The sequence below is a fragment of the Pectinophora gossypiella genome, chromosome 16 (genome assembly GCF_024362695.1).
Source record: "Pectinophora gossypiella chromosome 16, ilPecGoss1.1, whole genome shotgun sequence".
NCBI lineage: Eukaryota > Metazoa > Arthropoda > Insecta > Lepidoptera > Gelechiidae > Pectinophora > Pectinophora gossypiella.
The window spans coordinates 14,208,159-14,229,662 of NC_065419.1; the positions used below are offsets into that span (position 1 = coordinate 14,208,159).

The 21,504-nt window shown below is 38.9% G+C and overlaps 2 protein-coding genes across 5 annotated transcripts in view; both read left to right on the forward strand.

Annotated features, from left to right (window-relative positions):
* The window catches only part of LOC126373789 (macoilin), a 170,388-nt gene that overhangs the window by 4,365 nt on the left and 144,519 nt on the right, over positions 1-21,504 (forward strand). For 2 of the 4 annotated variants that reach the window (XR_007567360.1, XM_050020088.1), the window contains exons 3-12: positions 126-252; positions 3,259-3,398; positions 3,487-3,618; positions 4,500-4,652; positions 5,561-5,675; positions 6,659-6,784; positions 6,990-7,204; positions 17,533-17,705; positions 18,018-18,140; positions 18,696-18,834. Coding sequence is in view for 3 of the 4 variants with exons in the window: in XM_050020088.1 (XP_049876045.1) it covers positions 126-252; positions 3,259-3,398; positions 3,487-3,618; positions 4,500-4,652; positions 5,561-5,675; positions 6,659-6,784; positions 6,990-7,204; positions 17,533-17,705; positions 18,018-18,140; positions 18,696-18,834 (1,443 nt within the window). In the remaining variant the exon portion in view is untranslated. The remainder of the gene's footprint in view (positions 1-125; positions 253-3,258; positions 3,399-3,486; positions 3,619-4,499; positions 4,653-5,560; positions 5,676-6,658; positions 6,785-6,989; positions 7,205-17,532; positions 17,706-18,017; positions 18,141-18,695; positions 18,835-21,504) is intronic. The other 2 variants (XM_050020089.1, XM_050020090.1) reach the window with 2 other exon arrangements.
* LOC126373886 (uncharacterized) lies at positions 7,326-14,241 on the forward strand. Its single transcript, XM_050020242.1, has 3 exons — positions 7,326-8,719; positions 10,293-10,475; positions 13,993-14,241. Exons 1-3 carry the CDS (start codon positions 8,605-8,607, stop codon positions 14,214-14,216), a joined length of 522 nt encoding a protein of 173 aa, XP_049876199.1. The 5' UTR covers positions 7,326-8,604; the 3' UTR covers positions 14,217-14,241.

A 21,504-nucleotide genomic window follows, 5' to 3' on the forward strand; every position in this document is an offset into this window, starting at 1 on the left:
GCAAATGGAATTCTATAGTCTCTGCTTACCCCGGTAGGAAATAGGCGTGAGTTTATGTATGTATGTAATTCCCTGTAACAGACTGTTCTCTTCTCTGTTAATATATTGCTTGTTGTTTGTTTCAGGCGTTTTCAGTATTTTTCATCTGCATAGCGCTCACGTCCGACATGATATGTTTCTTCTTTATTCCGCTACAGTACATATTCTTCGCAGCCAGTACCTATGTATGGGTGCAATATGTCTGGTATACATGTAAGTATAAATTTCTACTTTTTTGGTTTTTGTAATGGCAACACTCGGACGGCACGCTCAGGGTTGAAGTACTCATGGTATAAGAAAACCGGGTATGCTCAAAAGTGACAGCTAACATTTCAAGGTTAGCCCAGCTAACGTCCGTCATCCCACCCTGTGTTGCCATTTCGTAAAAAATAAATTACCCACGACCAATGTTTCTATATTTACTTTGCAAGGAAATTTTGAATTTTTAGGAAAATAATTATTTACAGTTTTAATGATTTTTATATATGTGACAAGTAATAAAAATTAAATACATTAGTCAGTAATTCACTTAATTTTCAATAATAAAATTTACGTCCTTGGAATGTTGGAGATACCAATTTAATGGTAACACAGTGATACCACTTACGTCATCAAAGGCGGACAAGGGGACATTGTCGAAATCACTTTGTGAGACTGACGTTTGTTTGTTAAGGATTTTTCAAGCTTGAATCATCTGATTGTCCGAAAAAATAAGTTGATTCCGTGCTTCGGAGGGCACGTTAAGCCGTTGGTCCTGGCTATTAGTTGTAAAAACACCTCCACCAACTCGCATTCGAGCAGCGTGGTGCAGTATGCTCAATACCCCCTCCGGTTGATTGAGGAGAGGCCTGTGCCCAGCAGTGGGACGTATATATGCTGTTTATGTATAATGTTTAAGGCCCGATCTCCCTATCCATCCTTAGGGAAGGCCCGTGCCCCAGCAGTGGGGACGTTAATGGGCTGATGATGAGGACTTAAAACTAAAATAGGAACTAGTTCGGTTGATGTCGTGTCGTATACATTTAGTATGTGTCTGCGCGGGTCGGTGTTCGGATCACGAACAAAATATAAAAATGAAATGGTTTTTGTTACTATAAAAAAGGTATTGTCATAGACAAAAGAGACTTCCTTCTTAGCATCAAAAATGGATGCACAATCAATATTTTTCTTGTGTTAAAAAAATAATTCAACCAATACTAAAAGCATGGTGTTTTATAAAACATTAATTAATAATAATAAGAGTGTAAAATGTGTGAATAAGTGAGAAAACAATAAACTTCAAAATATTACTTTATGTGGTCGTTTAATTACCAGCACACCACTCAACCATCACATCTAGAACACCAAAGTCGGTGTTAGTATAGTTTACGTAATTTTTATGGTCATTACGTCACTAGTTCTATTTCGAACTAGCGGTAATTAATTAGGTTGTTTACTAAAACTGATAAAATGGCTTTTGGCGTTATATTATTGTATGTTTGATTATTATTGGGTACGTACGGTCATGAGTACTACTTCAGGACCCCGATACCGACCCCGCCGGCGTGGTCGACGATTTCCCTCATTCAGCGCTTATCGCTATCGACCCACTAGGGTCGATTAATTCTTTCAAATATGTTTCCTCTTAGACGACGCCCTGAGCCGAGGTTCGCGCCCAACTGGGCACCCTCAGGCCTGTTGTCTTAAACGTTGTACCGGGTGAGAGCCTTCAGCGCTCCCCATTTGTCCGGCCAAGTAGTTAATGCCATCTGCGGCAAATCTACAATAAGTCACGTCAAAAAAAAAAAAAAAGGTCACGAGTACTAATATGAATACAGTTTGAAACCATGTTACATTAACGTTTTCAACCGTGAGTCTCATTAAATGTCAAATATGATAGTGCGACAGGGTTCTAAAGTGGGTACATGATATTGACTGTACATAATTATGTTTTAAAATAGTTATTAAATATGTTATGGCGGCGGCGTCGGCGCGGGGCTTAGCAAGAATCACGATACTTTCTCATTTCGCCATCAAACGTAACAGTTGGGCGGGTTAATATTGTAAGAAATAAAATTGTACTTACCAATTTAACAATAAAAAAAAAAAAAAATTTAGTGACATTTAAAAGCAGGAAATGCTTTGGAATATGCAGGGTGTTAGTGGCTCTCTCTCTCCTTGGCATTTATTATTCCCATCTGATGGTGGGGTCTGCCTTCTTCGTACTTCTCTTCCACTTCGCTCTATCGGACGTGTCGTTCTCGGAGACATTGCACATACACAGGTCCTTTTTAATAATATAATATAATAATAATTTATTTATTTCACGAAACATGTCTCATATGTGTTAGTAAACTTATTCTAGATGTTAGTAGCTTTATCTAATATTAGATGCTATGACATGCAAGTCACAGCATCTACGCAGATACGGGCAGTCGAGTCGCGCACTTATCATCGAGAGGGCGGGGGTGCATCGCTTCCTCATAGTCGTATAAAAGCAGTCGACGCGAGAGACTTTTTGACCACATCCGCCCATCTTCTTTTTGGTCGTCCTCTTGGTCTAAGCCCTGGTATGTTTAGATTGGCTGTAACGTTACCCACATAATCTGGAGGTCTTCTTTTTACGTGCCCAAACCAACGGAGCCTGCTCTCTTGTAGCTTTTCGGAGATGTCGCGTACGCCGAGACTGCCGCGCACGTATTCGTTACGGATTTTGTCGAGCATCGTCACACCGCACATCCACCTAAGCATTTTCATCTCAGCGACTTGAATGGTCTGGACTTGGCGCTGCGTTACTGCCCACGTTTACAGGGTGTTAGTGGCATTGTACCGAATACTGAGTTGAATGATTCAGGCCACGATTCTGAGTTAATATCAAGTGGAATTTTCCGTCGCGAATTCCGCTTAATATCAAATTAGAATCATGGTTTGAATCACCCATGAAAATTTTCGTTACGATGTCACTAACACCCTGTATAGCACTTGAATATTACATAAACAGCCTATATATGTTGGGACGTATATAGTGCTGGGCCCAGGCCTCCCCTCAATCAACCGGAGGGACCGGAGCATACTCCACCACGCTGCTCCACTGCGGGTTGGTGTTTTTTACGGCGAATAGCCGGGACCAACAGCTTAACGTGCCGAAGCACGGAATCATCTTACTTCTCACTTTAACTTTTTTATATATTTTTTTATTTATTTGATTATTTTTTTATTAACTTTTGAATCGCTCCTCAGTTGCAGACAAAGGCGTATGCCTGCCCACAGTAGCGATATGCTGCGTGCTGGTGTACGTGGAGGGCGCGCTGCGGGCGCGCACGGGCGGAGGCCTGGAGCTCTGCCGGCCGCTGGCGGCGCACTGTGTGGGGTACCCGGTGGTAAGGGACATCACCCCTATATCGTACCTTTTTTATTTTATTTATGGACCACGGAGGCCTTCTATATTCTTATTAATGTGCATTGTAGGTGACGCTCGGGTTCGGCGTGAAGTCGTACGTGGGCCACCGGCTGCGCCTGCGCCGCCAGCGGCAGGTCCGCGCCGAGAACCAGTTCTACTTCCAGCTCATGCGGGACGCGCTGCCGGACACGGAGCTCGAGGTCAGTTCTTGTGGGGTCAATGACCGATATCACCAACCCTGGTGCTACAATCATTGATTAAAGCCAGATCACTTCCCCTTTTGTGGGTTGTCAGGTGGAGTATCAACCCCATCAACCCTGGTGTCAGGGTTACTATTCAGCCGCCAAAGGCCCCTGACGTAGCTCATGTATTTATATGAATAGAAGTTTATTGCAGTCACAAGTTATACAAGGTGTTGTAGTAAATATGCGTGTAAATATGTCTACATGTAAATATATATTTACATATAATATATATTATAATATATATTTACATATAACATGTGACGCCCTGCTAGAGCACAGCAAACAATAGGGGCAACTAGTTGCCGATTACTTAAAAAAAAAGGAATCTAAGAAAGAAAGAAACATTTATTATTCTATCTATAACTAACATATCTTAAATCTACTCTTTAGGAACTTTTACACTTAAATTAATGACCTATAATACCTATTTATTTAGAACTATTGAAGCGTAACTACCTACTATACAGGGTGTTAGTGACGTCGTAACGAAAACTTTGATGGATGATTGAGACCATGATTCTGAGATGATATGAAGAGGAATTTTCCGTCGCAAAAGTATGGAACAGAAAATAATAAAAAGAAAAACAAAAATTTTCATGAATTTTCTGACTGAAAATTCCACTTGATATCAACTCAGAATCATAGTCTGAATCATCCCCCTCAGATTACAGAACAATATTACAGATTTTTTTAATGATGATATAAACGAGTATTCGTTATTTATTTATTTATATCATCATTAAAAAAATCTGTAATATTGTAATAACATTTACTAATAAGGAATGTTTTTAGTTTTTTATATTTCTAGTTTACTTAAATAATTTGTAATCCAGCAGCAGAGTCAAACAAAAGAAGAGTCGCGCCCCGCCACGAGCCCCACCAGTAACGGGGAGTGCGCCCACGCAGGCGACACGCGGCATATGAACGGCTCCGTGCGCCGCCGCTGCAAGGACGCCAACGGGATACTGCACGACCTTACGCAGGCTAAGGTAAATTCAAATTCAAAAATATCTTTATTCAGTAGGTGCGGATTGGTGGTTATTAACGACTGCTGATGCAGCCGGGACCAACGGCTTAACATGCCATCCGAAGCACTTGATATTAACTGATAATAATGAGCTGAATGATCCCCCTCAGTATTCGTTACGATGTTACTAACACCCTGTATATTTTGTTACTTTTCTCATCTTCGTTGTTCCCTCACTGCTAAGGATCGCGAACACAGGTTATGGTTTTCCACCCGGTACGGCTATATGCTGCGTGGACCGCCTTCTGCATGCTGCCGCCCATCGTCTCAAATTCAAATTCAAAAATATCTTATTCAGTAGGTAACATAGTTACACTTTGAATCGTCAATTTTCACATAACGAACGTCTCATCCGCCTAAAACTACTGCAGCTTCTCACAACCTGTATAGCCGGGGAAAAGAAGCTGCAAGAAAAACCTCGGCACAGGGGCCTGACACAACAAACCATATTGGGAGTCCGAGGCTACAAATGTAAGCCAGGTTCTAAGGAGACGAGCCGGCGCCTTGTAAATACATTCCCCTTGTAAATAGAATATTCAAATGTTTTTTTTTTTAAATTCAAATATATCTCTATTCACCAAAAAAAATATATATCTCTATTCTATTTTAAGTTTTTTTCTTGACGGACTTACTTATACTATTTACATAACTAAATGTATACATATTTAGTATCATTGTTTTGTTGTATCTCATCAGTCATCCCGTGATCATGGCACTTGCAACAGTGTCGAAATATCGGGTGTCTCATATCCCCATTTAAACGCGGTGAGAACCCGTTATTATGTGTTTTAATTATATTTAGTATCTACCACTCCTGTTTGGCTTAACGTGCCTTCCGAAGCACTAATGAATGTGACTCGCGCCCCCCAGTTAGAGAAGCTGGAGAAGCAGCTGTCGCGGGACAAGCCGGCGCACGCGCACAGCAACGGGGCGCCGCCCGGCGCCGCGCCGCCTGCCGACGACGACAGGCACGACCACAGTAAAGGTGACACAAGGCACTACTACCACAAGCTTTCCCCAGATTCTCCAAGGGTGAACCCTCCAACGCCATCGTTAACCACGGACTTTTTAAAATGACATCTTATCGTGTGGGAATCAGAATCGGAATCATTTATTCAACGTAATTATCATGGATAAACTTGTTGAAGGTCAATGTAACATTTTTGAATTTACGTCATTTCGCAAGGTGTTATGGCTGAGGAGAAGAAATGACAAGAAACTGCAACAGCAACACATCTTTTAAAAACCAATGAGGGTATACATTACAAGTTATTTAATAACTAGAGGAACACATTCAATACCAGACATTTTTATCATGGGTTGTAAGGTAGAATACCAGCCTCATCAACCCTGGTGTCAGGGTTATGATTGAGCCGACAAAGGCGCCTGACATGGCTCATGTAACGATTACTCACTTACATCAGTAAGTAGTTACCGGGACCAACGGCTGAACGTGCCTCCGAAACACGGATCATCTTACTTTCGGACAACCAAACTAGGGATCACAAAGTGTGCTGCCTCCGGATCGTGAGTCCAACGCTCAACCACTGGACCACAGAGGCCGTTGACATTAAAAATTACATAATACTAAAGCGTCGTGGTTCACGCCGCCTCTTGTGCTGAGTGAGGCCCTTTTATCTCAGGACGACCACCACCACCTTATCGAGAGAGGCTGGTATCTTTGTTTGTAATTTTTATTTTTATTGTAAGATCTTACTGTTTTTTTTTCTTCTTCTTTGTTTTTTGCTTGGTTTTTGTGTGTGCAGTTTTGCAAAATAAACATTTCTCTCTCTCTCTCTCTCTCTCTCTCTCTCTCCCTCTCTCTCTTATCATTTCGACGAACATCCTTTTTGTTCTGTGAAAATTTCAAGTGATGTTATTGTCTTGTTGTTCTTTAGACGTCTTTCCACGTTCTATTGAGCTTGCCTTTGCTTTGCTTTATTATAAGTTTTGTTTTTTACATTGCAGGTAGTGCAAAGTCATCGAAATGTGAAAAGAAAGAGGCTAGTACATTAAAAGAAGAAAAGAGAAAGAATAAAAACAAAGATAAAGATAAGGATAATCATAGCGATAGTCATAAGGGTACAGAGCAAAGTGAGTATACAGCTTTTAATCTTTCTAATACTAGAGCCATCCTTCTCTTACAATAGGTGCAAGAATGAGATAGAGCTATTTGTAGGTCTGCCTTTTACAGACTGCAAATATATATTTTTATTATAAATGATATTAACCACTAAACCACGGAGGCTGTTTAAAAAAAAAATAACTGTACCAACCAAATGTTTATTTTTATTTCCAGCAAAAGAACAAATAGTTAAAGAAGTAGAAAGTACAAAAGAGAATCATATAAGAAATCACAAGGACTGCAACAGTGTCAAGGAGAAGGAGAAGGAACGGGAAAAGGAGAGAGAAAAGGAGAGGGAGAGAGAGAGAGAAGCTAAAGAGAGGGAGAAGGAGAAGGAACGCGAACGAGAGAAGGAAAGGGAACGCGAGAGGGAAAGGGAAAGGGAGTTGGTAAGTAGAGATTTTGTTTTTAAATAATTTAGGCTCGCGTTTGACCACAATCTCCCCCGATACCGACCCCGCCGGCGTGGTCCACGATACCGACCCCGCCGGCGTGGTCCCCGATACCGACCCCGCCGGCGTGGTCGACGATTTCCCTCATTCAGCGCTTATCGCTATCGACCCACTACGGTTGATTAAATCTTTCAAATATTTTTCCTCTCAGACGACGCCCTGGGCCGAGGTTCGCGCCCAACTGGGCACCCTCAGGCCTGTTGTCTTAAACGTTGTACCGGGTGAGAGCCTTCAGCGCTCCCCATTTGTCCGGCCGTCTGTTGTTAAGCCGTCCAGGAAATGCCTGTATAGCTTTGGTGGCCATAATATTTTCATCCATGGCCAAATAGACATATGGTTGAAGGTTACTCGGGGCTCTAAATCAAGTAGGTATAAAGTTACTTTTCAGGTAGTACACACACCTCATATTCCATTGTTGTCCTGCAAAGCTTGTGTAGATATGGGTTTGGTTAAATTCTGTAAAGAAGTAAAGCAAAATCACCATCTGCGGCAAATCTACAATAAGTCACGTCAAAAAAAAAGACCACAATCTCACCTGATGGTAATTGACGATGTGGTCTAGGGTGGATCACTCTAGCCATGGGTTCTCATCGCGAACATTAGGAAACATTGTTCAAAAAAATTTCAATAGATGACGCTAATAGTACCGATTTGTAATTAAAGTTTCTTTAAAAGCCAATAATCGATAAATAGGCACTAAAATTATGTTTTATAATTTAAAAGTTATACTCCAACCAAAAGTTAATCAAAGATATTGGCATTTAATGGAGATTTTTATATTTTTAAATTTAGTGGTTACTCTAGCGGATTTACGTCGGAACTACGTCGAGTATGGAGCTTGTTGAGGGGTTGAACGTTCTCGTTTTTATTAACGCCATCTATAATTATGTGTAAGAAGCTCGCTTAAAGTTGCGCCATCTATCGTTAATTATTGCAACATCGATCTAGCTTTGCCACAGATAATAAAATATTACGTTTTTAAAAGATTGTGTTTATTTGCAAAATACATTTTATTGAATTAATTAAATGTTTAGTTGTAATTCTCATAAATTATGGGAGATACAATATCAAATTTAAAAAAAAAATATAACCTGTATAAATATCATTTAAAACTAAATTTGAGAACAAAAAAAAACGCAACTTTCAAATAACGTACGGTAGGTTAGTAACCTACCTATGTTTAAAAATGTTTGTTTTCGTTTGAATTACGAGTCGAACGCGCCTTCTACGTTTTGTGTATTGTGGTTTACAAACTAACCCTGGACTGAAATCGGACTTTGATTTGGCTTCATGAAACCTGCTTTCACGTAGCGGCACAGGAACAGTGGTTATAAAAAATGACTGCACACAATTGTTCTTATTATAATTGTACAAATTCTTCGGAACAGAAGTCAATGTTCCGTTTTCCGTGGGATGACGTCAACCGCCTAAAAGTATGGCTTGAGAATTGCGGTAAGTAGTTAAATGTTTACTTTTATTTATTTTTAATATTAAACTGCAAAAAGTTATCAAACAAACAATTTGATAGAATCAATGACAATCAAAACTGGAATAAAATAAAAAGAAATACCTAATTAACATGGTGGGAAAGTTATTGCCACTCCCCCTACTTGCTAGACTATTATTTTGGTACCTAATCGGTTTATCATTTGTCACCATTTATCATTTAGTTTACCATAATTAATGTAATACTTAAACTCAAGCTGAGATCAACAGTTTAGAGTAGTAGAACAGTTTTTTCTGTCTGAAGAACATAATATAATTAGGTATTGTGCTCAATGTCAATTTGGAATTATTAAATTAACTTTTGTACAATTGGGTAATTTAGCATGGCATATAGATATACTAATCAAACTTGAAAATCATAATTAGTGATTTTTAACATATTCTTACTGGGAACTCAGGGCCTCCAGATTCTGAACCAATTGCTATAACTACTAAAGCACTGGAATAGTCAAAAACTTGTAAAGTACCTACTATATACCAATACTGTATGCGATGGATTTATATTTCCAAGTGAACTGTGGAATAAAAGGGACAAAAGTTAAAAAAAGTCAATCAAGTACATAATTATTGCTGAATTTTGGACTGTTTTATTGAACATTTTATAGACCAGGGCGGTTAAAATAGCCACATCGAAGCAATTCATCTAAGAAAGCAATATTGCAGTTTCACATTTGTGCATATAAAAGTAAGTGTGCGATGCAAACAAATGTCAAATAGCAATATTGCTTTCTTAGATGAATTGCTTTGATGTAGCCATTTTGGCCCCCCAGATATCTACTTACACATTTACTTTTAATTTAAGATGAAAATAAATAAAAATAAAACATTAATTTATTTCTTCTTATACAGTCTTAATAGATACCTAAGATAAACTACTATCTACCAAACCTACAGTTTTGTACCAATTTCACACATCGGGACTGTGTACAGAAGCCAGGAACCCAAATGAGGTATACCTAGTATCTTGGTCTCGCTCACACCTGACCACCTTTCAGCAGGTAACAATCTATACATACATTATGTATAGGTAGGTACCTACAAGAATTTAATAAGACATGTCAAAAGTTGCTGTTTTAGTAGATTCTGCCTCTGTGTATTATTGATTAGAACATTAGGCTTATGATCTGGAGGTCCGGGTACTGTTTCTGATATTATCAAAATTACTTTGTGAGATTATTCATCACAAATCAAATATTTTTAATGATCACAAACAGTTAGAACATACAAAAATTTATGCAACATACCTACTACAGTACACATGGGAGGCCTGTTTAAGCAATTTCTTCCAGGGAACCACTACCATGATCCAACCATTAATCTTTGTTTAGTTATGACATTGCGGACTAAGTCACTTAATTGTCCGAAAAAGTAAGAGTAAGCTTTGCTTCAGAAATTATATAGTTGGTCCGGGCTACCACCAAAACGATTACCTCCTGTTATTTGAGGGTAGAGACGATCCAGCAGTGGAACATCTATAGGCTATATATGTTTTATTGAAAATTATATTCTTTTCTTGTAGGTAATATGAACATTGCCCACTTGCCTGCAGAAAATTTGCGGTCAAGGTATTTATGCATTGACCATTTCAATATCAAGTATGTACGAAATGAGACTGGTCATAGAAAAAGACTCCAGAGAAGTGCAGTTCCAGAACCATATCAGACTCAAGACGTTCAAAATCGCTCAAGCACTTCCTCACCAGGTAAGCACAATTAATTTGTCAAGTTATTACCTACAATTGAGTAGGTAGGTACTTACCTACCACTGAATTAATACAAATACAATCAAATTTTTATTGTAGGTTAGGTACCTACCTATTGCTTGAATATCTACATAATATTGGGTTTTAGTATAGTGATAGTGAGTTATTACCTACATGAATGATACCTACCGACCTTGAGTTTTTTTGAAATGTTAGGTACCTAGCTAATTACAACTTACCTACTACTTAGATGTAGACAAGTTAATGTAGGTACCTACCTACCTAGTTAAATGTTTAAAGTAGGGGATAGGTTGTTTGTATGAAGTGTCCGGGCTGTGATGATAGATAGGTTCGATAGGTGCCTATAGACGTCTCGATTCCGAACCATTTTCAGTAACTAAACTATAATAAAGCCGTATTAACATAAATTGTAGGGTTTAAAATAATTAAAGACGTAAAATATTACTTTATTGTACCTATACCAAGATACCTACCTACTATCTATAATACCTACTTAATACCTTAATGACAAATTGACAGCCTCCGTGGTCTAGTGGTTAGAGCGATAGGCTCAAGATCTGGAGGTCCGGGTTCGATTCCCGATGGGGACATTGTCGAAATCACTTTGTGAGACTGTCCTTTGTTTGGTAAGGACTTTTCAGGCTTGAATCACCTGATTGTCCGAAAAAGTAAGATGATTCCGTGCTTCGGAAGGTACGTTAAGCCGTTGGTCCCGGCTATTAGCCGTAAAAACACCTCCACCAACCCGCAGTGGAGCAACGTGGTGGAATATGCTCCATACCCCCTCCGGTTGATTGAGGGGAGGCCTGTGCCCAGCAGTGGGACGTATATAAGCAGTTTATAATACCTTAATAGGTAAGTGGCCCCGATTCCTGCAGACACCGCCTAATTTTATTTTAGGTTATATCCGTCATTTTCGTATCCGTCGAAAAGGAAAGGGACGGATGATACACAGCTCTTAATTTTAGGAAGAATGAGTAAATTAATGTGTCGGGTTATTGACTGACGTAAAATTTTTAGACGGTTGGTTTAGATTTGTGCTTAAAATTGACGTGTGTTCCATAAATTTTATGCTTGTCGATTACCCGTCCCTTTCCTTTTCGGCGGATAAGAAAAGGACAGATATAACTTAAAATAAAATTAGATGGTATTTACAGGAATTAGCACCAGTATCTACCTAGGTAAGTTAGGTAGCTATAGGTAGAAAAGTAGCTTTTCGCTTTCAACTTTACGCAGACGGCGATTGTCGTAGATGGGTAGGTAATGTAACCTACCATACCGTAACCAGTTGTTTAAGCCTGAAGGGGTAACAATGGGTAACAAACATACAGGCAGATTTACCTACATACCTAGGTACCTACTACGCATCGCATCGCATCATACGTACGGTACGTACCTATCATTTGCGTTTGCGCGACTCAGCCAGTAGGTAGGTACCTGCCTACCTACTTACCTACAATCGTAATAACACGTGACCTCGCGCAACGCAACAAGCTAGAATGGATCTTATCTTTATAATGACATAAAGTCTATAGTTGCTCGACACACGGAATTGAGACGTAGTTGTTTACAATCTTGTACAAAACAGTGCACCGCGCTTACAGGGCTTATAGGTATATATTATAGCGGTTATTAAACTACCCAAACGCGATGCGTCGAGATCGCGGGCTCGGGCATCAGGATCGGGCAGTGTTATAATAAACAGTTCATTGGTGGGCGACCCACGATTTCGTCATACATTTTATAGGTAGGTAGGTTACATTGGTACACACGATGACCTGACGCATCGTGTGTGGCAGATGAATCGAGTTAATGTAGGTAATAAAGCCTTATCATTCCACTTACTTAAGTAGGTAGGTACCTACTATGTTTGTGGCTCTTTCACGCAAAACCTATACCGCAGCGTAGCTACCTAAAATCATATAGGTACGTAAAGTAAGGCCAACCAGACGAGATACAAAAAGGTAAACAAACGGACCATTACTGAGTTACATTGCGATAACCAGGGATTATCATCTCTGTCCTTATCACTCGTACGCGCAGTTATGGCGTCAGTTGGTCAACGACAGCTGTCATTGTGTTTCGTGGTAGGTACAGGAAAGCAGTCGGTACTGCAGCTGTCAACATTTGGACCGCCATTTTATGAACATGTTCATTTCTGTTTGGATTGCGTTCGAAGTGATACATATTTTTTCGTCCCCGTATTTACCTACTTAGATTTTTGTTCTTATTATTCCGTTTCTGTTACTTTTATTTTTGATTTTTGCTGGTATTATGAGTAGTTGTTGATTTAATCACAGTATTGACAACATGATTGATAATACGATAGATAGTTTTATCATAAACACAGCTGACTCGGACTCTTCCGACGAATCATCTTTGTCTAGTACAGACGACAGCGATTAAAATTCGAACTTTATGATAATTTATTCAAATATAAATGTTTTGAACCTCTGAAACTTTGTTTACATTCTATATCTCGTCTGGTTGCCTTTAACACGTCAGTAATCTAATCATTATTTTTATTTATTTTATTTTAAGTTATATCTGTCATTATAATTAAAATCTATTTATTCAAACAAAAACAAAACAAACACACCCTATAAATAAAACACCTCCTCCAATGCGTCACATCGAGGCAAGGTGCCCAACAGGCTGGCAGCATTACCCCTCTGAATCGCCAGGCTAATTCTCTGACAGAAATAACTACCAGCCCTAGCATCCCCCGAAGCCCCGATAAGACGCATTGAGAGATCTGTCATTATTATTTTTTTATTCTATCTGTCATTATAATAATATTATAAAACAAAGCTCCCACGCCATTCGCTCGTCTGTTTGTTGGCGGCTATCTCAAAAGAAAAAAATAATAATGACAGATATAACTTAAAATAAAGTTAGATGTGTTTACAGGAATTAGCACCAATGTCATGACTTACAAGAAGTGTTACATATTTTTTTCTTTGAGCTTCTATATTTGCAACTTTTTACCACGCACTTTGCATGTTGCCAGTTCGGCGCCTAATCGCGCACCGCGGAGAAATACTGTCACGTCGCTATATTAACAGTAACTTTGCGTCCCACTTTTTGAGCGCTGATGTTCAATCTATGTCCGAAAAAAATCAAGACTAGTGGGAGCTTTCATCGAAAAAGCTGCCTAATGGTTTTGAGATATAACAAAACAATGTATTGTGGTTTTTTATAAGTACCTACCTATGTCTATCTTTTAGGAATCACTTATCATACACATTTTAATATTTATAAAATGGCTACGTTAATACGTTAGTTACCTACCTACTTTAATGAATGTTATAATTGCCCTTTTCTTCCTTTATGTTAGGTATTGTTATCTCCAACAACTTTGCTTTACATTCATCTTTTGGGGCCTTTGGCGACTCAATCATAACCCTGACACTAGGGTTGATGAGGCTGGTATTCCACCCACGATAAGAAGATAAGATTCACGACATTATTTAATACATACTATTTTTCGTTTTAGGTTCATCAGGTACTTTTAAAGTACTGACACCGAAAAAGGTGTACAAAAATAAACGGCTTCGCGACTGCGAACTTGAAGAGCTCGTGGAGCCGCCAGCATTAGCATACCAGTGCAACACGCCGAAGAGAAGACGGTTGTCAATTACTGAAGACACGCCAAAATGCAAAGTGTTAAAAAAGAAATTAGTATTGTATCTAACAATAACAAAATGTAATACCTTTTGAATTAAAGAAGTAGTTTAATTGAATATTTATTGTATTTTCATTCTAGTCATTAAAAAAAAATCCAACTTCATTAAATTTGTTAATTTTAATAATCAAGTAGGTATCTTAATTATAATATACTAATACTACTTTTATATAAATTGTAATGAACAATTAATTATTTATAGTTACTTTAAATGATATCTATCTATGTAATGGAAAGGGGATAGTAAAATAAAAAAGACACATTTCTATTGTTTAGTTATTTATTCAAAACCATACACAAACTCAGTTGAATCAGAAAAGCTGGATCAGTGTTTTTCCCAGGAAAACCTAGGTAACTATTTGGTACTCAACTAAAACTCATTTAAACAGGCACATTATTGCCAGATTCACATTCGGCTGTTTGCACATCCTTTCCTTTACTACTTGGGCCACATTATCTTTCCACTTATTTTATATTATCTTGACTCAACCAGGGTACTCGCTATATTATGTCACCTACAAATGAAAATATAATAGTTTTTAAAAGAGCACATTAATTTTGATCGGCAATGATATTCAGAACAAAACATTTCTACCACCCATTAGGTATTATAGGCATTAGTTTATCTATGTATCACAGATAATATAATAACATAACATAAGCAAGATCTTGCATCCCATTGAGGTAGTCAAAGTAACATTCATCACAAGATGAACTAAGCACACGCACCTCACGAGCTTTCCGTTAGGCTAACGATAGGCTGTATCGCTACCTATAATGGTCAGGCCAACTGTGCTAGATGTGAACTGTTTAAATTAAATTAATGCAAGTCCGGTACCAGGGTTTGAACCGGGTTCATCGTTTGAGATGCAAACAAGTCTACCATTATGACCTATTTTATATTAGAGTAATAGTGACTATATAATAATAGTAGGTATATTGCAATGTATGACAAAACTTGTGTGCCAAAACTCTGCTCTGTCCGCCCTGAGAAGGAGAGTAAGTGTGAGTTAATACTCTCATATACCAACGAGTAGTAATAGTAGGCTCTATTTTTTACATTTAGACACATGGATGACCTATTACGCATGTAATCCGATGAGTTTGAAATTTATCTACTTTATTGAACATTTAGATATTCGGGCTCAAAGAAATGGGTTAATGGGATAATAATTTAAGCATACATACCTGGCATAGTGCGATTCTCATTTATGCAGAACAGAAGTCAGGATTAAGTTTTCACTATAATACCTACAACTCCAAAGAAAATATTTTTCTTTGAAAAGTAGTGTGGCTTTCATGAGGTAGACTTGTATCATATTCATCACTTGGTCATGGTCAGAAAATTGTTGATATGTGGTTCAAATAGCCTTTGCATGTCATTCTTCATAATGGTTATCATCGTCTTTAGAGATCTGAAATAAATTACAGGCTTAAATTCACAACACGCTCACTGCCTAACTAGACTTATTTAACTTTTTTTCAACAAACAGTATATTATGATTTGTACCATAGATAGGTGACAGCTACACAAAAAAGTATCTACTACATACATACTTATACTCACGCCTGTAATCCCGATTAGGCTGGGCAGAGCCACGAGTAAGCAGAGACCAATTTGGAAGCACTTTATACAAAGTCCTCAGGTGCTTAACCGGTGGTCCAATGTAATGTTTCATCATGCTAGAAAAGACTTGTCTTTCATAAAGGTTCTCCTCAGTCGGGTTTACGACACGCCCGGGATGATAAGGGACGATTGCGTTCTAGGTAGGACCTTAGCTATGTTTTTAATTATCTTCCAGTTTTAGTAACTAATTAGATACTTACAGGAGTTGGAGATATATTTTTGCCAATACAAAATGAAGACGTAATCAATAAACCCCACCAAACAAAGACCTTGTATTCTTTGCCCACCAAACATCAGATATAATCGTATGTCAACTAACAACTGTCACCTTGACAATGTCACAGATCATTGTCACAGATTATAATACTAACATGTCAACGTTGAGAAAAAAAATCCGTTTGCGCCATCTATTATCTTAATTTTACTCTAACTCTAAGTAAATATATTGTGCTTGCAATAACTTGCACTCAGTAAGCTGAAATTTCACTAGATGTCGCTCGATTCGTTCGATCCCATCAATAAATGACCACTAGATGCCGCTAAAAAAGGGGCGTTTTAGCGGCATCTAGTGGTCATTTATTAGAACTAAAAATAGCCCGAAGAATTGCCCGAGTTAGAACGGCACAGTTTCGTTGTATGACGTGAGGCATCTGTACGTTAGTATTATATGATCTGTGCTCTAGCTTAGCAAATGCCTATTCACCCTAGCCTTGAATACTCCCCAGATCTTCTTCTATCGTGTGGGTTGTGAGCTGGATTACCAACCTCATCTAACCTCGTGTCAGGGTTATTATTGAGCCGCTATGTGACTCCAGTAACAACTACGTACTTACATCAGTGAGTAGTAACCGGGACCAACGGCTTAACGTGCCTTCCGAAGTACGGATCATCTTTTGGACAATCAGGGGCCTGTGTAATAAAACTTACAATTGTAAATTACAATGACAATTTGAAGTACATTGCGGGTGTGTGATCACGAATATTTTTCAGTTTCATATTAGCTACGTAATGAACACCAAATTGTCGTTGTAATTTACAGTTGTAAGTTTTATTAAATAGGCCCCAGGTGATCAGCCTGCAATGTCCTAGCCAAAGTGGAATCAAAACCACTTTTATAATTTTAATTAAAATATTTTTTATTACTAAAATCAGTGCAAAAAAAAAACATGTTTGTACATATTTATTTATAAGAACTGTAATACCAATTGTGACATGCAATAAATAAAAAAAAAAAAAACGATCTTTTTAGAATTGGCTACTTGACAGTTGTAATAATAAAATATGTTGGATATGGTAGTTTATTATGTAACGACAATTATCCGATAGTCTTTTTATTAAGATAATTTTTAAATATTTTATTTTTACAAAATGAGGATGTGATTTTTTACCTTTGTATTACAAGACCCTAAACACGAGCGGCCATGACCAAGCTTCGTGTGACGTCACATTTCACAAAATGAACAGAAACTTCTTTGTTTATTGAAATGTGACCTCCCTGGCCAAAATGTCACGTGACCAACCGTTTTCGCGCGAAATTTGAAATTAATGAAGAAAAATATCCTTTTTTTCTATGATATAAAGCTTTTTTGAGAAAAGAATTAATTTAAAAGGTAATTTTTAAAATACTTATCCGAAAACTGTCAAGTAGCCAATCATGCAGCACGGCGCAAGTCCAATGCATCGGTGATCAGTACGTTCCGTATGGTAACCCCGTTCCCCCGCAGAAGTGCGCGCGCGAGGTGTCGGAGGAGCTGCGGCGCGTGCGCGCGGAGCTGGCGGCGGCGCTGCGCGCGGAGGGCGAGGCGCGCCGCGCGCTGGCCGCCGCCGCCGCCGCCGAGCGCCAGCGCCGCGCCGACCACCACCACCTCAAGCAGGCGCACGCCACGCTGCAGCACAAGTACGCGCCATACCACGCACGGGGAATTACACTTGATACACTTTTATCAATCGCTTCGATGTTGACTTTCTAACCCCCCTGTAGGGTACAGGGTATACCGACGGGGATGATTCGGCTCGTGATACTGAGTTAATATCAAGTGGAATTTCCGGCGCAATTCATGTTGTTCTATACAAATACTAGTTTAGTTAGTTATTATTAGCCAGTTTTGAACTATCCAGTTATATGGCTAAATTAAAACAATAATCATTTAATTTGAATTATATGAATGTAACCGTACATTGATGTACACCGTGCCCCCCCTCCCCGCAGAGTGTCGGTGTGGCGCACGCAGGAGCGCGCAGCACTGGAGCGGCGGCTGGGCGAGGAGCGGCGCGCGCGCACCACGGCCGAGACCATGCTGCAGCGGGCGCGGGCCGCCACCAGGACGCCCACGTATGACACGACTATGTTATTTCTCTCGTCCATGGTATAATACAACCAAGTATGCTCAATCCTATGAAAAGCCTTGATGACGTAAGTGCTACATAAGTGTTACCATTAAATTGGTATCTCCAAAATTTAAATAAGAAAAAAGGAGTTAAATATTATTATTGAAAATTAAGCAAATTACTGACTAACGTACTTAAGTACTATCACTTGACACAAAATAAAAAACATTAAAACTGTAAATAATTCTTTTACTAAAAGGTCAAAATTGCCTTGAAATGTATTGAATTAGATTTTTGTATGAAATGTCCGGGGTGTGACCACACGAAATAATGATTCGTTGCAAAAGGGTCAAACCACATTTGTCAGCACCACATCGCACTTCCTATACTTCTATCCTTTTTTGTTACTCAGAACTGTCATTTGCTAGAGCGAGACAGCGACCGTACGCGGCAGAATCGACGAGGCGGTAGCTCTCTCTCGCTCTAGCAAAGGACGGTTTTGAGTAACAGAAAAGGATATGCTGCCAGACCAACCTAATAAACCAATGTTGTTATTCAGGGGCGAGTGTGAGAACGAGTGGTGTCGCAACCGGCGGACGTCCATGGACGGCGAGACGGCGGCGCTGCGGCGAGACCTGCGCCGCGCCACCGACAGGAACGACCAGCTCACCAGAGACCTCAGTCAGGCCAACGAACAGGTACAAACCAATACACTGAAGATTAAGCTTACCTGGTACCTTAACGTTTTCATTGCCATACAGACGGAGGCATAGTTCACTTGGTCACAGTTTAACACCTCTTTAGAATTTATTACCTACTAGATCGATTTTACTATCTACTGCGCCGAATTAAATATCTATCTATGTCTGCGTCGTGGGGTGGATATATATCTGGGTATAATTTGCCACCTACTGGGACGGAATTTACTATCTACTGGGTCGGAATTTACTTCCTACTGGGTCGGAATTTATATCCTACTGGGTCGGAATTTACTTCCTACTGGGTCGGAATTTCCTTTCCACTGGGTCGGAATTTACTACCTACTGCGTCGGAATTTACTTCCTACTGGGTCGGAATTTATTTCTTACTGGGTCGGAATTTACTTCCTACTGGGTCGGCATTTATTTCCTACTGGGTCGGAATTTATTTCCTACTGGGTCGGCTTTTATTTCCTACTGGGTCGGAATTTCCTTCCCTCTCTCTCTCTATTTAAGAGCTGCGCTCTTGTCGGTGGAGTAACCGCCATTCCTCTCTTCTTCCCGCCAAAACCTTCACCTCCCGATACGACACGACCTGCACCTTCTCTTTTATTTGTTTCATAAATGTTATCCTAGGTCTACCCCTTCCTCTCTTCCCTTCAATTTTTCCTTCTATAATGTTTGTTATAAATGAATCGTGTCGTATCAGGTGGCCAATCATATTTCCTCTCCGGTTCTCTATAGTCTTCAATATGGTTCTCTTTTCTTCAACTCTTTCCAGCACTTTTTCATTTGACACCATTTCAGTCCAGCTTATACCCTCCATCCTTCGCCAACACCACATCTCAAACGCTTCCAACCTCTCTCTGTCTCTCTGTGTCATAGTCCACGTTTCACTTCCATAGAGTGCAATGCTCCAAATATATGATTTAATAAACCGTTTCCTTATTTTTAATGATATGTTTTTGGTTTTCAAAATGTATTTTTTCCTGTTAAATGCTTGTTTGGCTATTGCAATTCTGGCTATTATGTCTTGTGTGCATCTAGAGTCACTATTTATTATACTTCCAAGATATTTGAAACTATCAACTCTTTCTAATATGTTGTCATTCAGTTTAACAGGTCTATAGTTTGCTGGATGTTTGGATGTTGTCATTATTTTAGTTTTGCTCGCGTTTATCTTTAACTGAAATTTTTTGATTACAATGTCCATGGTTGTTATCAGATTTTCTAATGCTATTTCATTTTCTGCGAATGCAGCAATGTCATCTGCGAATCTTACAAATTTGATGTTTTCCCCATTGATTTTAACCCCCCCTTCCGAACTTTCCTTGATTTCTTTAATGGCGCACTCTATGAATATGTTGAATATCAACGGTGAAAGGGGACAACCCTGTCTAACTCCTTGTCGTATTCTTGCTATTCCCTTTTCTTCTCCAATCTCAATCACTGCTTCTTGTTCTCTATATAATTCCATTATTACTTTCCGGTCTCTGTAATCCACTCCAATGTCCATAAGTGCTTTCATCATCAATTTCCAGTCCACCTTGTCGAACGCTTTCTCTAAATCTATGAATGCTATATGTGTGTCTAACCCTAAATCCATTCTTCTATCAATTATCATCCGCAACGCTAGTATACCCTCTCTTGTACCTTTTTGTTGTCTGAACCCATATTGGTCGTCTCCTACCACTTCTTCTGCTTTAGGTCTTAGTCTATTCTGTATTATCTTCAAAAGTATCTTGGCGGCCTGAGAAATAAGACTCAGTGTTCTGTGCTCCTCACATTTGAGGGTGTTCTGTTTTTTAGGTAATGTTACCGTTTTGCTCACTTTAAAGTCTTTTGGCACCTTCCCTTCTTTATACATAAGTTGTGTAATTTCGAACAATTCGTCAAGTATTGGTGGGCATACGACGTATTTTATGAGCTCAATATAGATACCATCTACTCCTGCTGCTTTTCCGTTCTGTATACTTTTTATAGCTTCGTCAAATTCCTTTCTTAATATCGTTGGTCCTAACTTATCTTGCTCTACTTCACTTTCTTTCTCAATATCTTCCTCTTGCAGTCCTGCCCCTTCATATAGTTTTTCCATATACCTCTTCCAGCGTTCGACTATGGTTTTGTTTTCTATTTCTATCTGTCCGGCTTCATTTAATATGGCGGTACTCTTAGTTTTATGTCCTCTATCTAGCCTTTTAATGATGCTATATGCTTTATCAATTTTTCCCTTCTTCATATATTTGTCTATATTATCACAATCATTCTCTAAGTCTTTCTCTCTGTATTCTCTACACTTTAAAGTTATTCTATTCGTTAGCCTTTTATATTCTTTAGTACTTTTATCATCGATTTTATTTCTGTACTTTCTCCTTTCCAACATTATATCTATTATTTCTTCATTTAACCACTTTTTTCTGGGAACTATTTTCTCTCTCTGTAAGCATTCCTCTGCACTAGATTTAATTATATCTCTTATGTTATTCCATCTCCTATCTATGTCACTCGTTAACTGTTCTATGTTTTCCTTACCTAACTTTAACTTATCTCCTACTTTATTACTATATTGCTTTAATTTCCTTCCCACTGGGTCGGAATTTACTACCTACTGAGTCGGAATTTACTTCCTACTGGGTCGGAATATACTACATATGGGGTCGTGATTAACTA

Bases quoted from the DNA above. Each gene is read 5' to 3' on its own strand.
- LOC126373886 (XM_050020242.1), top strand. From the start codon at position 8,605: ATGACTGCACACAATTGTTCTTATTATAATTGTACAAATTCTTCGGAA. The intron at 8,720-10,292 runs GTAAGTAGTTAA...CTTTTCTTGTAG, and splicing joins AGTATGGCTTGAGAATTGCG to GTAATATGAACATTGCCCAC. The intron at 10,476-13,992 runs GTAAGCACAATT...TTTTCGTTTTAG, and splicing joins CTCAAGCACTTCCTCACCAG to GTTCATCAGGTACTTTTAAA.